This window comes from Herpailurus yagouaroundi, unplaced genomic scaffold, assembly GCF_014898765.1.
Source record: "Herpailurus yagouaroundi ecotype Mexico unplaced genomic scaffold, PumYag 100, whole genome shotgun sequence".
NCBI lineage: Eukaryota > Metazoa > Chordata > Mammalia > Carnivora > Felidae > Herpailurus > Herpailurus yagouaroundi.
In genome coordinates, this window is record NW_024412391.1 from 35,445,473 (window position 1) to 35,473,411 (window position 27,939).

General features: G+C 41.9%; 1 protein-coding gene across 6 annotated transcripts in view; it reads left to right on the forward strand.

Moving 5' to 3' along the window:
- The window catches only part of ELMO1 (engulfment and cell motility 1), a 641,219-nt gene that overhangs the window by 238,912 nt on the left and 374,368 nt on the right, over positions 1 to 27,939 (forward strand). For all 6 annotated transcript variants that reach the window (XM_040472227.1, XM_040472225.1, XM_040472231.1 and 3 more), the window contains 2 exons: positions 18,686 to 18,736; positions 22,903 to 23,072. In XM_040472227.1, coding sequence (XP_040328161.1) covers positions 18,686 to 18,736; positions 22,903 to 23,072 — 221 coding nt within the window. The remainder of the gene's footprint in view (positions 1 to 18,685; positions 18,737 to 22,902; positions 23,073 to 27,939) is intronic.

The following is a 27,939-nucleotide window of genomic DNA, read 5'->3' on the forward strand; positions in this document are numbered from 1 at the left end:
CAAACCCCAACCAAAACATAAGTTTAAAAATGATTCATTATGACCTTATTTAAGATTTTGCATTTCATTAAGAGATGACTAGGAAGGGATAGCTTCCTCTTACATTATGGTTTTTAAAAATGTATTTCTTCCCTTTTGCCATTCTTTCTTTGCTCCCTGACTTTTATTTTTCCCTCCTGTGATCCTGTTTCTTCCTGCTGATTTTTCCTTTCTGTCTCTCTGTGACTTCATTTTTCTTTCACTCTATCTTTCCTCACTATCATCTTTAGGTTATTAGCCATCTTTTAAAAAAATGTCTCTTCCCGGGCTGTGTTCATCTACTTTTCTTTCTTTTACCCTGTGGTCAGATGCCTTATCTCTTGTAACTTCAGACTTGCAAGCACTGTAGGTTTAGGTTTTTAGATATAAAAAAAAAATAATGAGGTACCACTTTACTAATTTAGTGTAACTTATATAAAAGTCTTTTCTCAGTATTTGCTGCTCCTAAGCAAGCTGATATGAAGTAATCAAATTTCATTTACAAAATTTACACAAATAAGGTAAGCACATTGGAGACATATTAAAAAAAGAAGAGTCAAAATTGTTTAAATGATCACAATCCTGTTACTTAGAGAAAACTAACATTTCAGGATACATATTTGAGTTTGGATACATATTTGTTCTTGCAAAATGAGATCATAGCATACACATTTTTTCATAACTTGCATTTTTTTTAATTTGAGAGGCAGACAGCGCTAGTTAGGGGAGAGGGGCAGAAGGAGAGAGAATCTTAAGCAGGCTCCACGCACAGTGTGCAGCCTGATGCAGGGCTCAATCCCACATTGAGATAACCACCTGAGCCGAAATCAAGAATCCATCACTCAACTGACTGAGCTACCCGGGTGCCCCAGCATAATTTACATTTTAATGCAATACATACTGAACATCTTAACATGTTAGTTAATACTCTGCCTATTTCATTGTGTACTGAAGAATAAAAGGCTTAATACTAGCAAGACAACATGTAAGTTACCTAGCTGTGGTCATCCCTCAGTGAGTCATATATTCTATTTATTTGTCAAACTTTCTTCATGGCTGAAAGTATTCAACTTAGTTTTAAAATCAGTTCTTTTTGTTTGGACTTTTTACTTGCCTTTTTTCTCTTCTGTTCTATTTTTTCTTTTGTTTTTAATGTTTTACTAATCTTAGAGAGAGACAGAGCACAAGCAGGGGAGGGGCAGAGAGAGAGAGGGAGACACAGAATCTGAAGCAGGGTCCAGGCTCTGAGCTGTCCGCACAGAGCCCAACATGGGGCTTGAACTCACGAACCGTGAGATCATCACCTGAGCCAAAGTTGGATGCTTCACTGACTGAGCCACACAGATGCCCCTCTCTCTTTTGGTTTTTTAAAACAATACAATCGCATCCATTCTTTAAACTGAGGCTTTTTGTGATTTTTTTCACTGTTTCCTGAGAAAATAGAAGTTTAATGATGAGTCAAAGAAACGGGGTCATCCTGGCTTATACAGTCACCATTTGTTAAGGACCCCCTAGGAACCAGGCACTTTAATGGATGATTTCATTTAAGCATTTAGGGCTCACAGAAGCCTTAGGGGTTTTGGAGTTTTAGGTTGCAGAGCTTCTGGCAGTGAATTTTGGAATTGAAATGAAGATCTTCTGTATTATTATGAAGAAAGTTCCATTTCAGGGGTTTTCAGAGGTGGTTCAGGAATTGCAGATGTATTTAGTTTATACAGCCTTTTAAAATATTATTATGAGTTCTTTAAACATAAGTAAAAGAATCAACAGAAACTGTAATAAGAGCTTCATCATTATTAAGGTGCCAGGTTAAGTTGACTTTAAACAGACATCAATATGAAGCATTTCATTTCCTCCATCCCTGTGCATATATTTACACTGCTTATAAATGTGTCATTGACTGGGAAGATTGTACTGTTTTATTTTAAATCAGGCATGAACCCATCCATTCAAGCAAAATCATTAAGCAGGTTTACTGCTGCTGTACCTGTGTGCTGGCCCACATAGATCAGGGGTGGTTCAGATATATTGGCTTAGGAGCATGGCTGGTGTCCAGTAACAGGTGAAAATCTAATTTGATTCCTTTCTGTGAGCTTTGGATTTTTTTTTCTTTTTGGTCTGAATTTGAATATTTATCAGGAATGAGAGTTGAGATTAGATGTTAGTTATATAGATTGGAAAGAAAAGGTGTCCCATTGTACCTTTTCCAAGAATCCTTAGATTTCGAGTTAGGCTCTCAAAAACATTTACCACTGACAGGTACATATGTGTGTGTGTGTGTGTGTGTGGTTGGCAGCATCCAAGGTGGCACCCAAGATACCCACCCCGTAGTGTTGCATGCCCAGTAAAATTCTCTCTCTTTGAATATGGTCTGGATCCGTGGAGATGATGGGATGTCACTTCTGTGATTATCTCATACTGTATGTTCCTTAATCACTTGACTTTGGGTTAATCAAAAGGGCGATTATCTTTGTGGACCTGACCTCATTAAAGGGGACCTTTAAGAGAAGCTAAAGCATTATAGAGATGCTCTCCTATTGTCCCTGAGAAGGAGAAAATTGTCATGTTATGGAAAAGCCTCCAGGATAAGGATGGGAGGAGAGCAACCCCTTGGAGTTGAGCATGGTTCCTTGTCAATAGCTAGCTTAAAAATGGAGGGAAGAGGGATCTTAGTCATACACAAGGAAACAAATTCATCAACAATTGGAATGAACTTGACAGAGGCCTCTGAATTCCAAATTAGGATTCAGCCAACCAGCATCTTGATTTCAGCCCTGAAAACCCCAAGTAAAGGACCTAGCTAAAACGTTCTAGATTCCTGACCCATAGAAACTGTGACATTACACATTGTGTTGTCTTAAGCTTGTAAGGTTGTGATAATTTGTTATACAGCAGTAGAAAACTTGTACACAGTGGAAATGCATCCAGATTTTCTCCACAGTGAGTAAGATAATAAAACACAAAGTAAATTGAATGTGGAAGCTTGTTATATTATTGTGATTATCATCCACAATACCAGATATTGAATTTTTATGTTACTATAAAAGCTTCCTTAATTCCTACTGATGACCTTGATAAAATACACATTTACAAACTTGAGCTCATAAAACATGTTAATATTAATACACTGCCTCTTTGTCTAGTTTAGGTTCTGAGGCATCATCTGAGGGATTTTTTTTTTATCCCCTTTCTAGAACAAAAGCATTTCATTATTTGAAAACCACTGGCTTGACTAATAGGCACTTTTTAAAAAGACTGCATTTTGGTTGTTTTAAGAATGTAACTGTTGGCAGGGAAAAGAAGAACAAGATTGTGCAAGGCTAATTTATAGTCAGCACATTGTTTTTAAATATATGTTCACATCTTTAATTATTCCCTCATTATAGAGTAATGCATAGATGTAAGAAATCCAGCCACAGTGGAGCGCCTGGGTGGCGCAGTCGGTTAAGCGTCCGACTTCAGCCAGGTCACGATCTCGCGGTCCGTGAGTTCGAGCCCCGCGTCAGGCTCTGGGCTGATGGCTCAGAGCCTGGAGCCTGTTTCCGATTCTGTGTCTCCCTCTCTCTCTGCCCCTCCCCCGTTCATGCTCTGTCTCTCTCTGTCCCAAAAATAAATAAACGTTGAAAAAAAAAAATTAAAAAAAAAAAAAAGAAATCCAGCCACTGCTTTTGACTCAGACCGATGAATTTTAGACTAATGATATTATTGTCAAGCAGAAATCATTTAAATAGTAATTTAAAACTTTTTAATCATGCCATATTTCAAACATATCAAAAAAGCACAGGAAATGATATAACTGACACCCATATACTCAATCATCTAGATGTTAATAGATATTAACATTTTGCCTATTGCTTCAGATTATCTTAAAAAAAAAAGGTAGTCTGGCTTAAGCCCTACTCTGTCATTCTTCCTGTTTCTCTTTCTATTCCTCTCTCCCCAGAGGTAAGTACTAGCCTGAAATTGATGTACATTATCCTCATGAATGTTTTATAGGTTTTCTACATATTTATGTTTTCGTGAATAATATAGAGAATTGTTTAGCATTTTAAAATTGAAGTTACTGCTATCATACTGTAGGTAATATTTTCCAATTTAAGTTTCTCATCCAAAGTTATAGTTTTGAGATGAATTATGCATAATACCCCATGGCATGAATAAAACCCAGCTGATAAGCAGTTGTTTCCCCAATTTTGGTATCACAAATAGTACTGTAATGAATATTCTTGTACATGTATTCATGTGCCCTCGCTTGAAAGTTTCTCCACTACAGAATGTAGAAAGCCTTTGGGTTGCAGGGTGCGCCCCGATTCAGCCTTACCAGAAATTGCCCAATGACCTTCAGCCGGCCTAGTGCCACCCATAACGTAGAGTTCGTATTCCCGCCTTCCTAACCAGCGCTTGCTGTCACAGTCTTTTTAGCCAAGTGGATGGGGATGCTGGGCGGCTTCTTGTGGTTTTAATTACTATTTCCCTAACTGCTGAGGCTGAGCATATTTCCTATGTTTATTATCTCTTCAGATTTCCCTTTTACAAACTGCCTGTCCAGTCTTTGTCCAGCAGTGGGAGCAGAGTGTTGTACTCTCATTGACTGACAGGAGTTCTTTATTGGAAGTGGACACAAGTTCTTTTTTCTATAGCTCCGCTTAGTCCATAGCTTTTTGTTAACTTTCCTGTGGTGTCTATTGTTAAAAATCAGCTAAAAATTCATTTTAAGATGATTAAATTGATCTCCTCCCCCCCACCTTTAATATCTGGGCTTCCCATGTCTTGTTTAAAAGCACTTTCTCTAGCCATATGTCATAAAGGTATTCTTTTGCGTTTTCTTTCGAAAGCTATGAAGTCTTGATTTATATATAGGTAATTAATCAATTTTGAAAGTGTGTGTGTGTGTGTGTGTGTGTGTGTGTGTGTGTGTGTGCGCGCGCATGCATGCACATGCATTAGGCAGGGCTCTAATTTTATCTTTTTTGTCCTAACACCATTTGTTGACTAATTCATTGCCCTTCTTCCCATCCCCATGATTCTGCTTCTGATCGTCGCTTCTGTTGTGAGTCAAGTTTTCTTGAGTATAGGTATCTTTGTGGCTTTTTGGTTCTTTACCACACACCTTCGATCACTTACAACTTGGTAACAAAACTTGATGCTAGGAGAATGAACCTGTCTTCTTTTTCTTTATCAAAATTATCCTTCCCAGTCCATACTGTACCATTTATATGTGTTTTAGCATCAGCTTGTCAAATCCTGTTAGGATTTTAATTAGAATTGAACTAATTTATGGATTAATTTTCGGGAAAATTGCTTTCTTTATGGTATTTTTCTATTTCATCCATGAAAATGATTTATCTTCATTTATTAATTTATTAGAATGTTCTTTGACATTTTCCAATGAAATTCTTGTAAATTTTTTTTCAATTAAATTTAGTAGACATTTAGTGTACGTTTAGTAAAATGTATGCCTAAGACCTCATGTATCCATCATAAGTTATATCTGTGTTTATGCACTTTCATTGTTTATAGCTATTTATGTATTATATATTGGGCATTTGCTGTTTACAAGTCATTCTTTGAGTTTAATTAATTTCTACAAACATTGACATGTATTTATCAGTTAGTGTATTTCCCATTTTTTTTTTTAATAAACAAAATTAAGTGTCCGAGAAAGGAGGTAACTTGAATATGATTGTCTATGACTAATTGTAAGCCTGGATTTTAACTCAGTTTTATTTATACCTTTACCTTTTGCTAAAAGCCATGTTGTAAATGGCTTTTTAAATCAGCGGCTGTTTCTATGATATATGTCATCTTTTTTTTTTTTTTAATTTTTTTTTTAACGTTTATTTATTTTTTTGGGACAGAGAGAGACAGAGCATGAACGGGGGAGGGGCAGAGAGAGAGAGGGAGACACAGAATCAGAAACAGGGTCCAGGCTCGGAGCCATCAGCCCAGAGCCCGACGCGGGGCTCGAACTCACGGACCGCGAGATCGTGACCTGGCTGAAGTCGGACGCTTAACCGACTGCGCCACCCAGGCGCCCCTATGATATATGTCATCTTATTTCACAGGATCTTTTTATAGTAAAAAACCCAAAACCTTGTTATCGAGTCTCAATGGAAAAAGGCATTTATTTAATTCACCAAGTAGTTGTCCCTTCATACCAATTAGTTAGTTCATCTGGATTGGACATACTTACACCAGAAAATAAGTCTATAAAAGAAATGCTTTCTTTGGCAATTATCTTTGGATTAATTCTTAAGAAAAAAGCCCTATTTAACTGAATTGGCACAGTCTTGTTATTGCTGACTATGTCATGAGTGCTTTCCACAAAGGTAGAGTTAGTTCCCTTGCCTACCCTGACAAGACAGACAGCTTCTGGAGACAAGGCCTGGATGTCTGAGTGCAGTGTGGGTGCTCTAGTGAAAAAAGGCAGAGGAAAGCTCAAATGCAGATGAGTTTGTAAAACTTTAAAAGTTTTGACTGTTTACTTCCTGCCCCTTGCGTCTGTTATCCCTACTAACTCCTCTAGAAGACTCTGTTTAAACTCTGATTTCGCGGGGCAGCTGGGTGGCTCAGTCCGGTTGGGTGACCAACTTTGGCTCAGGTCATGATCTCACGATTTGTGGGTTCAAACCCCGCATCGGGCTCTATGCTGACAGTTCAGAGCCTGGAGCCTGCTTTGGATTCTGTGTCTCTCTCTCCTCCTTGTGCTCTGTCTCTGTCTCTCAAAAATAAATAAACGTTAAAATTAAAAGAAAATAAAGAAAATAAACTCTGATTTCCCTCCTGGTGCAAGGAGGGAGGGAAGAGAGGATGGCATGAAGCAGACTCTTGTGGATGTCCACTGAAGCCCATTCTTTGTTTTGTGTGCACTGTTGGGTACTTTGTCTCCCACACTGAATCCGCAGCCTGCCTTCCTTAGGCATCCATCCCGCCTCTTCTCTTAATGGGGCCCTTCCCCATAGGGCAGGAGCAGGTGGATTTCTGGGAGTGCTTTTGGATGGCCTCATGAGCTGCAGAGCTTGGGTGTTGGAGAGCTTCAGGGCTGTTGTGACCTTGCTCCTGTGCCTGGGCAGCCTGGTACTGTGGCCCAGGTGACCAGTGTGGTGGAATACGGCTCATTTCCATTCAGGACACCGTTGCGGACACATGGATTGGTACTGGAACACGAGCAAATACATGTCAATTCTCTGTTTTAAAAAAATGCTTAATGATACATGTGCCTCATAGTAGGCATGAAATAAATATCCTCTTGTGGACAAAAGGTTGTAGATAGAATAGGGAAGGAAAGGAAAGATAGTTTGAAATTTATTTGCATTGCACAAGGAAGAAAGGGACTGTATGTCTGTCTTTGAAGACATAAATGGGCAGTTAGCTTTAGTTTACAAATATATTCTGGCTCTTACTCTCAATTGTGATTAAAATATCCATTCCATTCACTTAAAAAGTATTTACTGAACACGTTTCACCTACCAGGCACTGTTTTAGGCACTGATGATGATAAAATGTGAAGATTCCCACTCTTCTCTTGCATATGTTCTTGTGTGTGTGTACACAGATGGGAAATTTTTAAAAAACAAACAAGGTATTTATTTTGAGATTGGGGTACATGGTATGAAGGAAGTGAGTAACGTACTGTGATACACATATGGGGGCAGAGTGTGGTAGGTGTTACAGTTGAGGTTCAGCCTGCTAGGCCAGCTGTAGAATATAGGTTCCAGAACAGGTCAGAAATATGATTTGGCTTGGCTCAAGTTAGCAAATAACCAGATAAAAACGAAATACAGCTACAGCAGTGTGGATGTTGTTTCCAGAATAAGGAGCTTTGGACCTTTCTTCTTCTAACACATGAGCCCTGAGAAGAAAACTTATGCCTCCTCTCTAAGCAGTAATTCTCCTGTAAGGATTTCTGCTACCCAGGGTTACTGTCTTGGTTCTGGGTCTTCTTCATGGGGTCAAGCCAGCTCCAGGGCAATCTGGATCTCCCTGCAAGGCCCTGGATGTCCATCTGTGGGCCTTGGCCGAGATTGCCATAAGGCATCAAGAATGTCTCTCTAAAGAGGAGACATTTGAGCCAAGACTTGTGGATCACAAGGAGGCAGATCATAGCATTGCAGGAAAAGGAATAGCCAGTGTGAAGGCCCTGAAGCATGAAGGACTTGGTGTGATAGGGATAGTGAGCTGGGGGTGGGAAGTAGATTGGATGGGATTGGAAAGGTTGGCTGGGGCCACATCCAGCTGAGTCTTTTAAAGCATAGTAGGTATTTGAATTTTCTTCTGAAGTACAGTGGAAAACCACCATTTTAACCTGGAATCCGTGAACTTATGCAGAAAGAAAGTTACAATTCTGTGAAAATATAAATTTTGCATTATTTCAGTCATGAATATAGGCAAGAAGCCACAGTAGTAAAGCAGTATCTGTGCCAATGTTACCAGTAGAAATCATAGATATTTCCATTTATCACTGTTATTACAGCTTCTTCAACATGTAATTTATGATCATTACACTTAATTAGAAATTATGGTGGTTATTAGACCTTGTAATGTATCTTGTTATTTCATGCATTAATACAGGGATCAACAAACTATAGCCTTTGGGCGGAATCCAGGCTGCCACCTGTTTTTGTAAATAAAATTTATTGGAACACAGCTGTGCCCATTTATTTATGTATCATTGTTGCAGCCCTTCCGGCCTGCAATGCTTAAAATATGTACGATATGACAATTTCTGGAGCAAGTTGCTGATAACTACATTGATAAAGCAGCATATATGTTACTATGATACAATTTTAAAAATATTTGCATAACTATCGGGTTTTTTTGCAAGCGTATGCATTTTATTTCTGCATTTAAAGACCTTATTCAGAGAAAAGATCCATAGGCTCCACCCGACTGCTAACACATCCACGATCATGGGGAAAAAGAGAAAAGAAAAAGAATCGCTGTACTGCGATGTCTCAAGGCAGGTGAACAAAATGGCCTTGACCTGTGTTCCCTTTGCCTCAGATCCTCTTCCGTCTTCTTTGTCAGGCAGATTTTCCATAATTTTGGTGCGCAGTAGCGAAGCTGCCCCTTCTTACGAATGATGTGTTGCATCCATTCTGTGTGCCAGACCGAGGCGTTGTTAGCACTAATTTAATCCCCTCAGCAATACCATTTAGTCTAGGTATGACTGTCTTCGCGTGGCAGCGAGGGAGGTCCAGAGATGTTGTCATGTACATGTAGCTCATTTACCGAATTTCACTGAGCACCAGCTATGTGCCAGGTGCTGTGCCAAATGCCCAAGGAGACAAAGCTGTTAGTGGCGAAGCCACGCTTTGAGTCAGGCCCTTCAGATACCAGTGTGTAGGTGGGTCACACCACAGCAGCAGGTTACTTTTGGGATACCATGTGACACCATGCTCCTTGATGCCAGCCAGCGAGCTTGTTCACTTCTCCCTCTCTGATGTTTCCATCCCACTTTGTTCCATAGCTGTCTGCTACAGAGGTGTCCGTCTTGTTCTCCCTCCATAGTGTGTTGTTTGCATTGGCTTTGGCTAGAGTCAGCTGTGGAGTTGGCATTTTCACTGCTGTAGCGGCATCCTTGGTGATCCCTGCCAGTGCCCTTGCAGTGGCCCTTTAAATGTGTATGTTTTTCAAGCATGAGCTTCTTTCCTGTAAGAGCAGCTCTCCTCTCCAGCACTTTGTGGGTTTCTGAGGCCACAGGCTCTAACTTGCCAGCAACATTGTAACCTAGGTTTAAACATGTGCAATGTGACATTTGATTGGGAGCTAAGTTAAAATTGATGGCAGTGGAGAGGGGCTGGGGAATCAAGTCTCTGTCTCAAATGGATGATAAAACACGACTGCAGGGGAAGGGCTGTTTCATGTGGTTCACTCCAGCTTTGCTGGTTCCTCTGTCAAAACCAGGGAGGTCGCTTTCTCCTGCAGAAACATAGACAATCTTCATTAGCTGGGTTGGGCAAATACCCACAATATCAGACATTTTTCCTGCTCTCTTTCCTTTTTTCATCTGTTGCCCACAAGGAACATTGTTCCTGTAGTTATCTACACATGAGCAATGGTATTTTTTTGGTGTATACACACACGTTATATTCCATCAATTTGGACTCATGTTATAATACTGTTTTGCAACCTATATTTTTAGCTGCACAATGCAATGTGATATGTTGTCATATTATTAAACATTTTTTATGCCAGCCCTTTAATGGCTGTGTTATGTATAATTGGCCTGCTTAACTATATTTATTTCAATTTTCCTTCATATTAGGGAACCTTTGGAAGACTTTGTATATCAGTCAGGGTATAGAAACCATACCATTATTTGAACAGGAGCATTTTATTTTAAAAAATGGTTCCTTGTAGGAACTGGTTAACTGCGAGGAAAGGGATAAAAGAGGATGCTGAAGACGCAGTTGCAGCAAACCAGCTGTGGCCTTTAGTCTGAGGAGTGGGCAGTTTGAGAACTAAAGCCCAAGAGAGGGAACTGCCCCCCTCCCCAAGGCTCTTCGAAGAGAGCATGGCTGCCACAGGGACATCACCACCAAGGTGAAGGATACACACCTGTGTTGGACTATAGAAAGGAGTCTGTAGTAGGCAGAGTGACTTAGAAGTGGCCTCTGTAGGCGGAGTAGGGCAGGAGGCCTGAGGACTTGCACATCAAATAATAAGAATCATGGTGGTGGATGGAAAGCCAGCAACCTTTCTCTGACCAGGCAGGATCATTCCGGTGCCCTCTACTGGTGAAGCTTCACATTCTGTCAGGTGGCAAAGGGGAATGCTTGGGTCTAGCTCTTGTATTCCAAAGTGGGGCCAAGAAAGCTGAGCTTTGATATAAGAAACAATAAATAATGCACAGGATTTGCTTTTAGTTTTTTTTTTCCCCCATTATGACTAATACTGCCTTAGACAGCCCTTGTAAGATGACGGCACCTCTGATGTTTCTGTAGGACAAATTCTTAGAATTTGATTTTGAACATTTTTAAGGCTTTTGTTAAACATTACAAAATCACCCACCAAAAATTGGGCCATATTTACTCTCCTTCAAGTTATGCATGTGAGGAAAGGCATAAATTTTTATCATAGAACTTTTTACTAGCTTTTCAGATCTGGGTTCTTGTATCAGATTGTGAACTTGGAGACTGGAGACGCTCAGGGCAGGTGGGCCTGGGGCTGGAGCCTGCGGGCTGACTCAGTAAGTGCCAAGCCCTGCAGTGATGGTAGTTAGAAGTGTGTTGCTAGAATCCTTCATCACCTCAGCCAACCTCCTTAACTTACTTCCTTTCTACTCCAATTCACTGCTGCTGACAGATTCATTTCTCTGAAGCATTCCCTTCATCATAATCAGTAATTTTGCTCAGAAACCTTTAATGTTTCCTCTTTGTTGTACTGAGAATAAAAGAGAAGAGAATTGACCTTTGGTGCTGGGCCCCTTGCCTCCATTCTGTTGATGAGGAAACTGAAGCCTATCGACTTGCCCAAGGTCACATGGGAAGTTAGCTGGCTCAGGCCCAACCTGGGCTTCCTTCCTTGTGGTCTACTGCACTTTCTAGGCTCCCAGACCCCTGTTGGTCCATCATGCTCATGACATTACTGTTCTCCCAGGGCCTGTAGTGAGAGAGAGAGATTTTCTTAATACATGTCCTCGTTCCTCAGATGACCACACTATGCCATTGCTGGTGCTGATTCCGCTGTCTGGATTGCTAAAATTGTCCCCCTCAGCTCCTGTGCTCAAGGGGGCTGCCTACTCTGACTTCAAGGTTGAGTCTAAGACTCATCTCTAAATACTGACCTTCCATTATTTCTTAGCAAATTGTACTCAGTCAATTCTTATCCTAGGGTGTCAGGGAGACCTGGATATGGATTGGGTCCAACCTTGAGCTTTTGATCCCTGGGCCTGGACACCAAGCTAGGTGTGTGCTCACTCCTACCATGTGAACTTGGCTGAGGAAGCAAGCAAAAAAAGGGTGCCTGTTTTTCAAGAGTGAACATCTAATAGTGCTTGTTCCTTTAAGGTAAGACAGCATGTTCTTCTGCAGAAAAACATACTGTTCTTCATCTCTGTCTTCTACAAGTGGTTGATTAAAATGCTGAGGGGGACCAGCATTCTCCCCGTGTTCTTCCCCTGGGGTTCACGACATCCCAGGAGACTCCCTGGGCCCCTGCAAGCTGTCTACCTGCAGCTCTCCGCTCATTTTACCCCGAGTCTCATTACATATGGAAAGAGAGCAAACCATTCCTGTGCAGCATGCCCTCGGCCTCCCTCCGTGGTCTGTGTTTACACATCACAAATAGGTAGTTAGCAGATATCTTCCTTTATACCTGCCTCGTTCCGTCTTCTCTTGATGTTGGGAATTGTGTAAAGGATGCCTGTGTTCTGTGAAAAGGAAAGTGATGGAAGAAAAACAACTGAGAATAGAATCGAGTTAGGGGCAGGAAAATAGAGTGGACAAGACGTCAAGCCCAGATCCTTCGATTAATGGGTGAAGATGAATTGCTCAAGCTGTCTGGGGATGATGGGGACATGGTCTCTGATGGTAAACGAACCTGGGGAAGGCCACAATGGGAATTACGGTGAATGTGCATTTACCACAGTTTGCCACACATTCTCATCTTTCTACCTCACCCCCGCCTCCCAGCCTTCTTTTTTTTCCTGTTTTTGGAGGTTCAGATTTTTATTTTAGGGTATTTCTAACATCGCTCCTCAAATGTTAGACCCGTAGTCCTCTGTCTGGAGGCATTTCTGCGTAACCTAGCAACCGGCATATCATGTACTGTCCTCAGTTATTCCTTCAGCCTGAAGATTTGAAGATCACTCAAATGGACACATAAAGGACAAAAGGGGTCAGGTTTACATGCAAAATCAGTGTTTGTGATGATTGAGTAATGGAGGTGAAAAACAGCATTATTTAGTAGTAATACATCCAAAGTAAGGGCCCCGTCACATCTGGAGAGAGAGAGAGAAGCAGACAAGGAGAGAGGAGGAGAGAGGGAGCCAGAGGAAAAAAAGACCCCGGAGCTGCCTGCCTTCCAGGAGTCTGGCTTTTCGGAGTCGTAAGCACCCTCTCCCCCTCTGACCTTCTCTTTCCTTGCTTTTTGACCAGGGAATAATTCTTAATTTGTCTGGCTAGATAGAAAGTTGGCATACTGAGAAAAACAAATTTCAGAGGGAAAAATAGGAGAACAGTGACATTTTTCAGCAGGATCTTATTATCCAACCCACACAGAGACCGAGTCGCTGAGCTAGTTCTGTGAAGAAACACAAAGACATCCTATCGAGACGCCTGTGAATGTCAGGGGCTAGTACAGTCAGGAACTGCTGGGCATGAGTAAATATGACAGTGGGGCTTTAGCTGGCTTTCACTGGGCCACTTCTTCTCGTACACTGTGTGCATTTGGGACATTTCACTGCACAAATGTTCTGGCTGCCTCTTTTCTCTTCATTTTTGAGGTGCTGGCATTAGTCTTGTTAGCCTCAGACTCTATTTCCTTGAAATTCACAATACTTAGTCTGAATGTGCTGGGTGTTCTTGCGGATTAGACTGGGATGATTCTAAACTATTGTGCCTCAGAGTTACTTAGGATTATAGCGAAAACGAGCATCCCTGAGAAAGTGGCTAGGGAACAGGAGCCCTAGAAACCAGTATCTTAATGTGCCCTTATGGTGACTCTAAAAGAGATGATATGACGGTCATACAAAAAAATGGAGGATTGAAGACTGATTTCTCAGAGAGGGGCAGGGGGCAGTGTCTCGGCCTGTGACTCGATGGATACATTCTTCATTTTTGCAGAATGCCCCTCTCTGTTTGGGGGCGGGGGGAGGTTGGCCCATTGTTTTCTTTTCTTCCCCACATGCTTTTATATGTCATTTAGTGGTGTTGTTCCTTGGCTAGCCTGGGAAAGTGACCCTGACCTGGTTGAATGCTGCTGGATTGGCCCCATTGGAAGCTGCTCTCCAGGGGTCACCAGTACAACCTGTTGATGAAACAAAGCTGGCCAGTATATTGCTCACTGTGGTAAAGGGAAAACACAGCCATGCAAAGCTTGGGCAATGTCTCGGCAGGTGCAGGCGTATTGGTCAGGCTTCAACAAGAGATGCAGAACCAGTGGGAGATATGTGCAAAGAGGTTTATTGTAAGCAGTTGGCTTACGTGATTGTGGGGACTGGATAGGCAAATCCAAAATGCATAGGGCATGCTTTCAGGAAGAGGAGGCTGGAACTCTGGGGTAAAAGTTGAATCTGCTGTTCACTGGTAGAATTTAAGGCCTTTCAATTTATGGAATCAGGCCCACCCAGATTATCTTGGATAATCTCTCCTACTTAAAGTTAACTGATTATCAACTTTAACCACACCTGCAAAATACCTTTACAGTAACACCACCTAGATGCATATTTGACTGAGTAATTGGGGAGAGCAGACTAGTCAAGTTGATATATCAAAAGACTATCGTAGAAGGTAATATCAGAATTTCTTGAGAATTGGAATTTGATTTAGGCTGATCTTTCAAAGCATGTATGGATATGGTATGGCAGTCCAGGATTGGTGTTAACAGCAGAGATTTTCCAATTGAGGGATTCAAAGAATTTTTGGATGCAAACAGTTGATGTTTTCCACTGAAGAGTTTACGAGCCTTTTAGGAAATTCCTATAAGGAAATTCACTCTTTTCTAATGAAGGAAGACATACACTTTTGTTCCCAAAGCATGAGCTTTGTGATTTCTTCTTAATTTATGAACTAGAAGCATTAAACACAAATATGGCTACCATACTGTCAAACTGGCCACTGCAGAGACAGGACACATTCACCAACTGCAAATCAGAGCCAGAATTTTACCTCATGTATGCCTGCCCCTCCCTCTTTAAGTGGCTAAAGGCCAGTCTACCTTGTAAGTGTCATATCTTTACTCTCTTTGTGCATCCTAGACTCTTTTTTTTTAATGTTTATTTTTGAGAAGGGGGAGGGGCAGAGAGAGAGACAAACAGAATCTGAAGCAGGCTCCAGGCTCTGAACTGATAGCTGGACCTTAACGTGCCAGCTGATAGCTCAGAGCCTGATGTGGGGCTCGAACTCATGAACTGTGAGATCATGACCTAAGCCAAAGTTAGATGCTCAACCAACTGAGCCACTGGGGTGCCCCAAGGAGACCCCACTTTTTAAAAAATGTTTATTTATTTTGAGAGAGAGAGTACAAATGGGGAAGGGCAGAGGGAGAGGAAGAGAGAGAATCCCAAGTAGGGATCACTGACAGTGCGGAGCCCAACGTGGGGCTCAGTCCCACAAACATGAGACCATGACCTGAGCTGAAATCAAGAGTCGGATGCTCAACCGACTGAGCCACCCAGGTGCCCCTGGAGACCCCACTCTTAAGTGATGCTCTACGTTGCCTGGATGAAATTTATAGAATCAGAGAAAGCATAAGCCTTTTCCTTTGCTGACCAACTTTACATTCTTTGGAGAGTGGAAGGTGGCATCAGCCTGTGGTCGAAGAGGTGTCATCCAGTTGATTTTCCTGATAGAACACAGCCTCTGAAGCACAGGTCTGTCTGTACTGCCTTTCTCTTTGAGTCTCATCTACCTTTCTGACAGGACCTTACCATTTAAATTAATTTTTTTTAATGTTTATTTATTTTGAGAGAGAGAGAGCAAACAGGGGAGGGGCAGAGAGAGAGGGGGAGTGACAGAATCCCAAGCAGGCTCTGCGCTCAAACTCACCAACTGTGAGATCATGACCTGAGTTGAAACCAACAGTTGGGCCCTTAACCGACTGAGCCTCCCAGGTGCCCCAGGACCTTCACATTCTTAATGCAAATTTAATAGCTCTTCCCCTTATCTTCTTTTATTCCAAAATGCAAAACACTGATTAGAAACACATTTTTTTCAGAGGAAAGGAAAAGCCAGAAGGCAAATGAACTGCTAGCCGAGAAGACAGAGGCACAGGGATGAGAGCTGCTGTATAGTTAATGGTGGCTGTCCCTCTCATTTTTGAGCCACTTCTAGGCTGGGCTCAGCGCATTTATCACCTCTTGTTCTTACTGTTTGTTCCCCATGCAATGGCTCGCTCTCCCTACTTTAGGGAAGAGAAGACTTACATCCGTGTGGTTAAGGACCTCGCACTGAGCACACACACCTGGTTTGAGCTAGTTGGGGAATTTGAACCCAACTCCTCCTGTCGGTGGTTTTGATGCTGCTTTTGGTTTAAGCACACAGTGCTCAAGACTCTTTAAAGAACTCATACTTAGATCCCCAAAAGTCAGGAGTCAACATTGCAGGAGTCAACCTGGGGGCCAGCTGCTTACTTTTACCCCAGTCATACCCCCACCTAGGGTCCTGTACTGTGGGCCTCACAGGGAACCCCTGAGAACCTGCAGGGCTTTTGCTGATACCATGCTTACTTCTTTGCTCTCATGTACGTTGACCAGTTGATGAGGATAATTCCCCTCTGAGGATAAATGCAAAATTTTGGTCTTTTTCCAGAGAGAAAATGGGCAGAGGGCTGACTCAGTCAGTGGAACATGCAGTTCTTGATCTTGGGTTGTGAGTTTGAGCCCCACGTTGGATATAGAGACTAGTTTTAAAAAAATCTTAAAAAAAAAGTTTTTATGATGGTTAAATAAGCAGGACAGCAAACCCCCAAAATACCCCAGCTCAGTGCCTTTCAATAAATGTTTATTGCTATTATTAGGAATCCCTACCCTCACTCCAAATTTCCAGGAGGAAATATTATCCTAAGTCCTCCCGGTCTCTTTGTGTTCACAGGGCCGCTTTTTCTTCTTGACTGGTTATTTGGGAAGAATAAAGTGGGCCCCTTTTTCTCTGGGAAGGAAACTGCTTTAGGTCTGACCTCAACAGGTAATCTGAGGGTCCAGTTAGCTGTCTTGTCGGTTCTTACCCTGAGCCTTGTTTTCCGTAAAAACTAGTAAAGGGGATATTTTAGGTTTTCATCTTCTGACTCTCTTATTTCTCAATTCATTTAGAACCTGAGCAAGAAAGAGGGATGCTATGTTTTCAGCTTCCTTAATGTTCTATAATGAGAATTTGCTGTCTTTCTCTCCTTTGGCAGAGAGTCATAGAATTTTAGGGTTGAAAGATTTTTTAAATGACAGAAATTAATTTCACCTTTCCTGCCGACCAGGTGGTCATTCGGGCCTTGCCTGACACTTCCAATAATGAGAAGCTTGCTTTCTCCAGAGGCAGCCCAGGGTGTCTGCCTGCGGATGCTCTAGATTGAGCTGGAATTGACAGAGTTGGACTTTCAGGCCATCCTGCCCTTGGTATAAACGTTCGGATTAGGTTTTCTGTGGGAGACAGTGTGGGCCTGCTTTCTTTTAGGTAGTCGTTTTAGAAAATTCATTTTCCAATAAGTAGTCAGAATTGGCTGAGGGAGAGAGAGAGTGTGTTCTGTGTGCTTTTGGCATCTTATCCTGAGAAGCTTTGTACCACCTCCGTGTGCCTGCTGAACACATTCCAGATTGTGGCTCCTCTTAAGTGATGCAGGAGAATGATCCTCATGGCGCTTTATTAACTTCCTGGCCTCTGTGCTCCAGAGTGGGGCATGTGGATGTGCAACTCCCTTAAGGTCTCCTCCTGAAAGCTGAGAATGGTGCGTACTCTGGTGGCAGGAACTAAAACTGCCAGTGAGATTCTACTTCCAATGCCAAAGATTCTACGTGACAGCTTTAGGACATTCACCTCCATCATGCTTGCCAAGTGGAGAAAGACTGATTTGGGCTCTGCTTATTTATGCTGTGTTCTCCACTCTAAGGTGACACACAGAGCTGGCAAATGTTATAAAACCAAGTTCCTTAATATAACCTTAAAAAGGTAGCTTTATTTAGATGGGATTCACATTCCCTTACATCCACTATTTAAAGTGCTCAATTCAGTGATTTTTGATATATTCCTAGATTTGTGAAATCATCACCACAATCAATTTTAGAACATTTGCATCACCGGGAAAAGAAACCTTGCAACCATTAGCGTTCATCTCCCCCCAGCCCCCGCCACCTGCCAGCACCTGGAAACCACCAGTCTGCTTTCTGTCTCAGTGGATTTGCCTATTGTGGAGATTTCATATAAATGGAACCATAACAGTGGTGGCCTTTGTGTCAGGATTCTTTCACGTAGTGTAATGTTTTCAGGGTTCGTTCATGGTGTAGTATGTATCAGCATTTCTTTGTATTGCCTAATAATATTCCATTGAATGGGTATACCACATTTTGTTCACCAATTGCTGGACATTTGGGTTGTTTCCAGCTTTTGGCTATTATGAATAATGCTTCTGTGAGCATTCATGTACAAGTTTTTGTGCAGATGTGTGTTTTAATCTAGCAGAACTGGTTAGGTTGTATTTTCTAAATAACCTTTCAAAGTTGCTTTTTTTTGGTTTGCTCTTCTTGGGCCCTATATTCCTACTCTCTGGACTTATACTCACTTCTGTGCTGAATGCGTCTGTGACTTGTTATAAAGTTAATACATCTGAGACCCAGTTTAAAGTTCTTTGTAGAAATAATTAAAAATCACTCAAGAATTATGAGAATAAAGTGACAAACTGAATCATAAGAATTCTTATTATATGGTATCACTACTAGATTATTTTTGCCTTTGCTCTCTCTTCTTTACTAAGCTTCTAAAATTTGAAGACTTACAAAGATTTTATTTTTCTTTTCCAGAATCGCAATGAAATAAAAAATGGCACTATCCTTCGATTAACCACATCTCCTGTAAGTTGATTTTAGTTTATAGCTTTCTAGTAAATGCTTTGGTCTTCAGTTCTGCTATATGTGATTATGGGATATTAATTTTTATTTATTTATTAAAAATTTTTAAAATGTTTATTTATTTTTGAGAGACAGAGTGTGAGTGGGAAGGGGCAGAGAGAGAGGGAGATATAGAATCTGAAGCAGGCTCCAGGCTCTGAGCTGTCAGCACAGAGCCCAACGTGGGGCTCGAACCCACGAACCATGAGATCATGACCCGAGCTGAAGTCGGACACTTAACCGACTGAGCTACCCAGGTGCCCCTGGGATATTAATTTTTGAGGGTAACTTTAGTGCAAGACAGAAGGTGTCTGGAATGTCCTCACATGCAGATCCTGGATTAGCAGTAATGCCTTTCCTTGTATTTCCCATTTCAGAGGAGGAAACTTTTATTTCAGGTTCAGTGCAAGTAAATTGACTTTAAGGTTTGAGTTTGGTGGTCACTTCAACAATTCTCATATTACAGATGGGGTAACTCAGTTGTACTGATTGGTTTTACCCACCTGCCCACACATACACCTAATGCCGTCTGAGCGAATTCAGTCAACGGACAAAGCAAACAAAACCAAAGACAGCCTATGATTACCTCTCTTTAAAGTCAGGGTGTGTATGTGTGTAAAAGAGAGAGTGTTTAAGCGTTTTTCTAGTTTTGGTCAGTTATTATGACAACTCATAATAATATAATTTGAGAAATATTTGCCACTAAGGTTGTTTCATTGACAGCTGATTCTAGATGAAACACTTCAAAAGCTAAACAAAGTGCTGCAGAATATTTAGACTACTGTAGCTGGCTGTGTTGCTTATCTTCATCTCTCTTACTTGCTTGCAGATTCTTTGGATAGTAGCATTAGCATATTTAAACTGTATTATTTCACAGTGCATTTTATTGCTTTCCTAAAAAATAACGTGCACAAAATACACCAAGTGTTACTATTTTCACTCCGCATATGTCATGAAAACTGTGTCTAACTCTTATTTTCAGTTTCCACCAAAGCCATGTGGTAGGCTAAAAATAAATTTGAAAATTGGGAAAAGCATCTGGCTAAACTTAAATTGTGGGTACTGTAACTACCACACATTCTTCTGGTTGAAAATTACATTAGAGAGGCTTAAAAACTCTTAAACATTGTACCCAACAACATCTTGAACCTAAACACCGTGATAAGCTCCACAGAGTGCATCGTGGGAGTTGGCCAAACTGTCTTCTGGTGCCTTCTTTTCCACTTTCTGGAAATCATATTTCATACTCCTTTTTCAATGGCCACATGATGAGCTGAGACATTTTTGTCTGACTTAGCATTGACCTTACCTCAGTCAGCATGAATTAATGTTAATTTGACCTTTCGAGACCGTGATTTCATTTGGTTTTTGTAGTTTCTGTTTATCCTGTTACAATTACTCATTTGCTGGCTAGGCAGAAAGAGTCCACCTTGCCTTGTTAGGTCTCAGAATTAGAAAGGCTCAGTTTTCACATCTAAGCCAAAGAAGAAGTTCATTCTTTTTTATTGCCATGGGTGCATGAACAAAACTTCCACAACATAAGCTACTCCTTGAAAGAAGGTTAGGTGTTTGTCAGGGTAAAGTTTTTCAGCATCCCGATAGCTCATGCTTTTCTGGTAGTGACCTTCACATTCCAGCAAGGTGAATGGTGAGATGTGAAAGCCAGTGCACAAGGCGATATCATAAGATGGAGTCCACCTACAAGAGACTGGTGTCTGTATTCTAAAGACTGGTGGTTTCCAAACCCGAATCATTGGTGGAACTTTAAAAATGTGGTTGTTTGGGCCTTTACTGAAACGCTGAATTATGATACCTGGAAACAAGGTCCAGGAATCTATATTCATTTTAAACAAGCATTTTATGATTTGGCTGTAGCCACAGGGTCTAGAACTGGGCATTACTCTAAGTGGGATATTTTGGATCTGTAAAAACTTCACTTGCTGTCAGTAGATTGTTTTTTATTATTTTGTGTTTAACTGAAAAATATGGGTCAGCATATGCTAACTTTCACTTTTCATGTACGCACAAAAGAATGTTAAAAAATATAACCGTCTCCATCAAATTTGCTAGGAAGTGTTAGTATACCATACAGAAATCAGCAAATGGTGTCATACCATAAAAATGTTTGATTCTTTCCTCTACCTCAGCTGAACTTCTTCTGTAGCCAGACAAAATGCACACACACCGACATGGGCACACTTATGCATGCACACACATGCACACACTCTTGCTTTAGGTAATGTGCAACTGCGCTGACTTCCACCTGTGTGACCTTGGGCAAGTTACATAACTTGTCTGCACTTCAGTTTCCTGTGTACAATGAACATGATGAGGACAGCCACCTGGTAGGATTATTGTGTAGATTAAATGAATTCCTTCATGGGGGTATTTAGAATAGTGGCTCATAAAAAGCCCAGGTAACTTAGATGTTTTTATTACTGGTACTAGAAGTACCACACACCGTTAGCATTAATACTGACAATGAAATAATTTTTGAGTACTCCTTATTATCATAATCTGTATAATAAATGCAGCCTTCCTGCTTGGAGGAAATTGTACTTTTCGAGGAATTCAAAGTGATCTGCTTGGGGTAAATGTATGTCAGTGCTGTCTGTGCACTTGAAAAATTTACAAAAAAGTGTATCTTTGAATGATTTTAAAAGATAAAGTGATTCTTGCTCAGCTCTCCATTCTCCCTCTTAAAAACATGGGATTTAGGGTTCGTGTGACTTTTCAGATATCCAGGAAACTGAATGAGTAGAGAGAGTTCTGGTTCTCCTCCACCTTCCTCCTTCTCCTCCTTTTTTAAAATTTCTGATGCAAAGTGTCAGTTTTTGGTTATAACTACAATGGGAGACCACTGTGCTTCTCTGACCAAGTGATGGGGGCATGGGTTCCATTCCTGCCTCGGCATCTGAAGGGTTGGCATTGGTTTCCCTGCTGGGTCCCCTTCTCTCCTTGGGGCTACTTTCAGGTGACAGGGAAGGGGGAACTGGGCAGGGAGGAAGGGGACCTTGACTGTGGAGCCTGTTGGGGTCTCAGAACGTGTGTGGATTCCCTTCCTTCACTCTGCAATCTTAACCCTGTTACAGTCCACACGGGGCTCCTCTGATAGTTCTAATGAGTTTCCATTCAGAAGGTACGTCACTTCCGGGGACAAATACCTCCTCTTCCCCTTTCTCTGAAATATAACAAGTTTCAAAGGAGAAACAGGTGGCTGAGAAGGAGAATATGAGGATGGTACATTGCTTCACCCATTGCAGTTTTGAGTTAAATAGTAACTACCACAGATGTTGAGTTATTTCCATTAAGCAAAAATAGAGGCAGAAAAATTTGATATTTTATTTTTCTTACCGTCTGCCCCAACTGAAAAGTAACTGTGAAAATCTTTACTGGAAGAACGAGAAATATAAACTGCAAGTTATTATCCAATATATTTCCATTCCTCCCTGTCCGGCATGTAGTAGCCAAGGGCAGAGGCCTTAAAAAAATGTCTAATTTTAGGCGAAGCTACTGATTTGGTTTCCTAATTATTTTGTTTTATATTTGTGCAGTAATTAGCCAATGCCTGTGAAACACATGTTGAAAAGTAAAATTTATAAGCACTGTTGTGTGTTGTGCTAGAAGATTTTCAGTAACTGGGAAAGATTATTTCTAATGAAATAATGTCTAGTGAAGCTTTTGAACACTCTGTGTAGGCAGTTACTGCTCAGAATATTGACTGAACGCATGAATGTTCTGTATAAATTTGCGTAATGGCTTAACTAAGCAAATACCTTTTTGTCATTTGTAGACAATAATTTTACTTACAAGGTAAACATTTTCCCATTTTTCCCTCCTCACTGCCACTCCTGTTCCCTTTCAGGGGCTTTACTGTTTTTGTGCTCTTACTTTTCCAAGAGACAGAAACGTGGGCTTTGTCAAGAAGGCAACCAATTGCCATCATTAAATTAACAGACATTGCTTGAAGGTGGAGTCATGCAGGTTGGAAAACTGCCCTTGGTATATAGAATGCACATGGTCTTATGCTTCTGGGCCCTGTTGTCTTCCTTTCTCAATGAAACAGTAGTTTTTTGTCTATTGTGGTTTCCTCTGTGAACACTCTTCCATTTATTTTTGTCCTCAATGAGGCTCAAAACGCCCAGCAGCTCCATGAACGAATCCAGTCGTCAAGTATGGATGCCAAGCTGGAAGCCCTGAAGGACTTAGCCAACCTCTCCCGGGATGTCACATTTGCCCAGGAGTTTATAAATCTGGATGGCATCTCTCTCCTCACGCAGATGGTCGAAAGCGGCACCGAGTAAGCATCTTTTATCCAGACTTCTAGTCTGTCCTATTCTTTCCCGCATTCTGGGGATTTGTTACTTTCCTTGTACTTGTAATTTCTAGTTTTAAAGACCAGAAATTGACCAAAAAAACGAAAGCTATGTTTCAAAGTCTTAAACTAGGTCAAAATAGCATCCCTGAATAATCTTTTAAAACATTGTCATTTCAACGATGAAATGCTTAATTATTTAAAATTATAAATACTATAAATATTTATCAAATACTTACTGCATATAAAGAGTGGAAGTTGGGAGAATTTAAAAAGTTGTGAGCCAAGCCATTAAAAAATTTATGGAGGCAGACCTCAACTGAGATATAATTCCTTGTGAGGGCTGGGACCAGTTACAGCTGACAGAGGGGGTGTCAGTGAATGGGCCTTTAAGGAGTTTGAGTTCCATCATGATCAGGAAAGGGATGGACATTTCTCCTTGGGGAGCTCACCTTCTCAGGGAAGACTTTAATTCTGTGGTGTGATTGGGAGTAAGGAGCCTCCTTACCTGGGGGTAAGGAGCCGGGTGGGAGCTAGCTCTTACTTGTGTGGACAGATGACTCCCCTCACCACCAAACACCAGGGTAGGGTCCATAGGTAGCTAGCTACTCATTCCTATATGGTCAGGTGCTACTGGCATAGACTATTAGAGCATGTAAGTTACAGCCTGTGAAAATGCCAAAGCAGTTAATTATGTATGCTAAATTAATGATATGCAGAGTTGGGATAGATATTTATTAGGAAAGAATACATGTCACTGGGAATTGGGGTTTAAGCCTGGGTCATGTAGATCTCTCTTCAGTACGTGGTGATTCAAAGAATGAATGGATGACTGTGCATATTGGAGATCTATCTTGGCCCTCTCTTCCAGTCCCTTTCCCCTCCCTTTCCCTTCCTTCCTTCCTTCCTTCCTTCCTTCCTTCCTTCCTTCCTTCCTTCCATCTCCTCCTACATGTGGCATTATTTAGTCTCTTCAACTGGCACTAGTGAAAGATTCTTTTTAGATGGCAAACAGGCTTGGATGATCTGAAAAAGAGTCGATTGTAGACAGTTATTTTATTTATTTATTTTTTTATCATTTTATTTTTTTAATGAGGACGAAAGCTCTGCTCATTAAAATATGGGGGAACATCAACTTGCAGCAGGGTGGGGAAACTCAAATTCTGGGTGTTACCAGCATGCCAGCAGGCCTACTATAAATTGGAGCTGGAGTTTGAAACAGGTCAAGGGAAGTTGAATAAGTTTATGGGTCCAGAAGACTTGACCAAGGAAAAGGAGAAAGGGTTTTTGTCTGTGTTGGAAGCTCCAGGCTGAGGTCTAGTGTGGAGCGTGTCAGATCCCTCATTCCTTGGGGCTAATGAGCAGCAGAGTGTGAGCTGGGATTATGAACACCTTCACTGGTGACTGTGGACGACTTCACATGGCTGCCACTCCTGCTTCATGCCCATCACTGCTTCTGGTGGGACAGTGAGCCCTGGGGGGTTGAGCCTCAGCCACATTTATGGCATGTTAAGTGAAAACGTAAAAGTGGCCCCACATTTACTACCTAAGTCCCAGACATTGATGTATCACAAGCGATGTACTAGAGCCAGTTGTAATGTAACCTGCTAATATTAGACGGTTCTACCACAGACCTAGGTCTCTAGGGGCTTAAGCTCTTGAATATTCAGAATGCTATTGTGTTAATGCCTCCAGGTTTTGCAGAATTGTGATCATAATTACAATTACAATGTGAAATACACTGAAACCAGGGGTCCATGTGATTTGCACCCTGAATAGAGGGTTGAGGCAGAGCTCTGAGACCCCCAAGGGCAGCAGTTATAGATTTTGACAATGAGGAAAAATGCATGCTAGGAGCGCCAGTAGTTTAGTTTCTCATTATATTGGTTTGCTAGTGCTTCCATAACAAAATATCACAGACTGGGTAGCTTAAACAACAGAAATTTATTGTCTCTTAGTTAGGGGGGCTGGAAGTCTGAAATCAAGGTGTGGGCAGCATTGGTTTCCTCTGAGGTCTCCTCGATTTGCAGATGGCTACCTTCCTGCTGTGCCCTCATGTGGTCTTTCTTCTGTGTGCGCTTATTTCTAGGATCTCTCTGTATGTTCAAATTTCCTTTGCTTTTAAAGACACCAGTCAGATTGAATTGGGACACACCCTCATGGCCTCATTTTAACTTAATCACCTCTTTAAAGGCTTTGTCTCTAAATACTGTCCCATTCTGAGGTGCTGGGGGTCAGGGAATCAACATATGAATTCTGAAGGGACACAATTTAGCCCATAACACTCATTAAGGGGACACTGCCCTTTCTGCTTGAAAAGGAAAAGAGTAAAAACTGATGCCATGTATTTGTCTTGTCTAAATTATTACTTATTGTCTGTATCATTGCCTTACTCTGTAACCCATCTTGACCTCAAGGGGGGCCCAAAAGAACCACTCATCCTCAGAATGAGGATTGAGGATGGCACGTCTGAATTGTATCTCCATGTTGCACATGTATAACCCGAGAGAATGTTGACACTGAATGTACTTTATGTGAACTACAGTAATTGAATTCCTGCTTTAAAAAAGCGTATTAAAGTAATTAGCATTTTAATTATTTATAATCCAGAAGCCATGTTGATTTGTTCCATGCAGCCAGGTTTCAGACACACAAATGATTCAAGGCCAGATCTTGGGTGAGTTCTCATTTGCATTGATCTCTTACACTGTCCCATCACACTATGTTATGGGAAGGAATGATATCTCTCTGGATCATCTTCAGTGTCCTCCTCACCATCTTATATGAGTTCAAAGCCCTGCTACTTCGGGGGATGGAGGGAGGAGGCACCCTGCTTCCTTCTGCTGGGTCCTGCGACTCATCTTAGAGCTGCTCGTTTGTTGCACAGCTATTTTTCAGGTCTTCTGCTCAGATTAAAAACAAAAGAAAAGACCTTTTTCTTGTAAGGAAACCTGGCTTCTCAATTAAACTTCTAGCAAGACATTCATTAATTAACAGGAAACTTTTGGAATAGAAACTGTACAAATTAAATGGATCCTGCAATTTGGAAGGCACTTGGTCATGACTTCCGGGCAGATTTCCAGCTGGGCAAGGCAGAGGTTTTGTAAAGCAGGACCTGTGGAAATTTTTAGGAAACATTGAAGAAATGCAGCTGGAATTTTTCTCTTTACTTTGAGCTGTAATGAGATTCAAAGATTACTCACCTGCTTGTCGTTACTCAAGGCTGAGCTTTTAAAGGTCTCCCTCATTGGTGCCAGGAGGGGCCATCGGGCAAAATTAGCAACAAAGGAGCAATGGAGAGTGTCACTTTGGCAGAATGCAGTGATTAATACCTGAATTGAATTTTTCCATCCTTGTGGAATTTTGAAATTCTATCCCCAATTTAAGCTTGAGACATAGGTGTGGAAGCAAATGAAGTTGTGAGGAAACTTCTCAATGTTAGCTCAATCTGAGCAAGGAAATGGATTCAGGGAAGGAAATTTCAGGAATGGACAGTGTTTACTAAAAAATGGGTATTGATCGCTTCTCGGCCTTTTGGCTAAGATCAAGTGTAAAAAATGGGTATTGAAGATTTTTCAAGGGATTAATATCTGAAACATATAAAGAACTCATACAACTCAATAAAACAACCCAGTTGAAAAATGGTCAGAAGATCTGAACAGACATTTTTCCAGAGTATACATACAGACGCCCAACAGGTACATAAAAAATGCTTAACAAAACAGAGACTGGAAGATGGCGGCGTAGGAGGACGCTGGGCTCACCGCGCGTCCTGCTGATCACTTAGATTCCACCTACACCTGCCTAAATAACCCAGAAAACCACCAGAGGATTAGCAGAACGGAGTCGCCGGAGCCAAGCGCAGACGAGAGGCCCACGGAAGAGGGTAGGAAGGGCGGCGAGGCGGTGCGCGCTCCACGGACTGGCGGGAGGGAGCCGGGGTGGAGGGGCGGCTCGCCGGCCAAGCAGAGCCCCCGAGTCTGGCTTGCAAAAAGCGGAGGGGCCTGACGGACTGTGTTCCGACAGCAAGCGCGACTTAGCGTCTGGGAGGTCATAAGTTAACAGCTCTGCTCAGAAAGCGGGAAGGCTGGAGGACAAAGGGAAGGAGAGCTGCTGAGCCCCCGGACGACAGAGCTCAGTTTGGTGGGGAACAAAGGCGCTCGCCAGCGCCATCTCCCCCGCCCATCCCCCAGCCAAAATCCCAAAGAGAACCAGTTCCTGCCAGGGAACTTGCTCGCTCCACGCAAACACCCAACTCTGCGCTTCTGCGGAGCCAAACCTCCGGCAGCGGATCTGACTCCCTCCTGCTGCCACAGGGCCCCTCCTGAAGTGGATCACCTAAGGAGAAGCAAGCTAAGCCTGCCCCTCCTGCCCCTGTGCACCTTGCCTACCCACCCCAGCTAAGACGCCAGATCCCCAGCATCACAAGCCTGGCAGTGTGCAAGTAGCCCAGACAGGCCACCCCACCCCACAGTGAATCCCGCCCCTAGGAGAGGGGAAGAGAAGGGACGCACCAGTCTGACTGTGGCCCCAGCGGTGGGCTGGGGGCAGACATCAGGTCTGACTGCGGCTCCGCCCACCAACTCCAGTTATACACCACAGCACAGGGGAAGTGCCCTGCAGGTCCTCACCACGCCAGGGACTATCCAAAATGACCAAGCGGAAGAATTCCCCTCAGAAGAATCTGCAGGAAATAACAACAGCTAATGAGCTGATCAAAAAGGATTTAAATAATATAACAGAAAGTGAATTTAGAATAATAGTCATAAAATTAATTGCTGGGCTTGAAAACAGTATAGCTGACAGCAGAGAATCTCTTGCTACAGAGATCAAGGGACTAAGGAACAGTCAC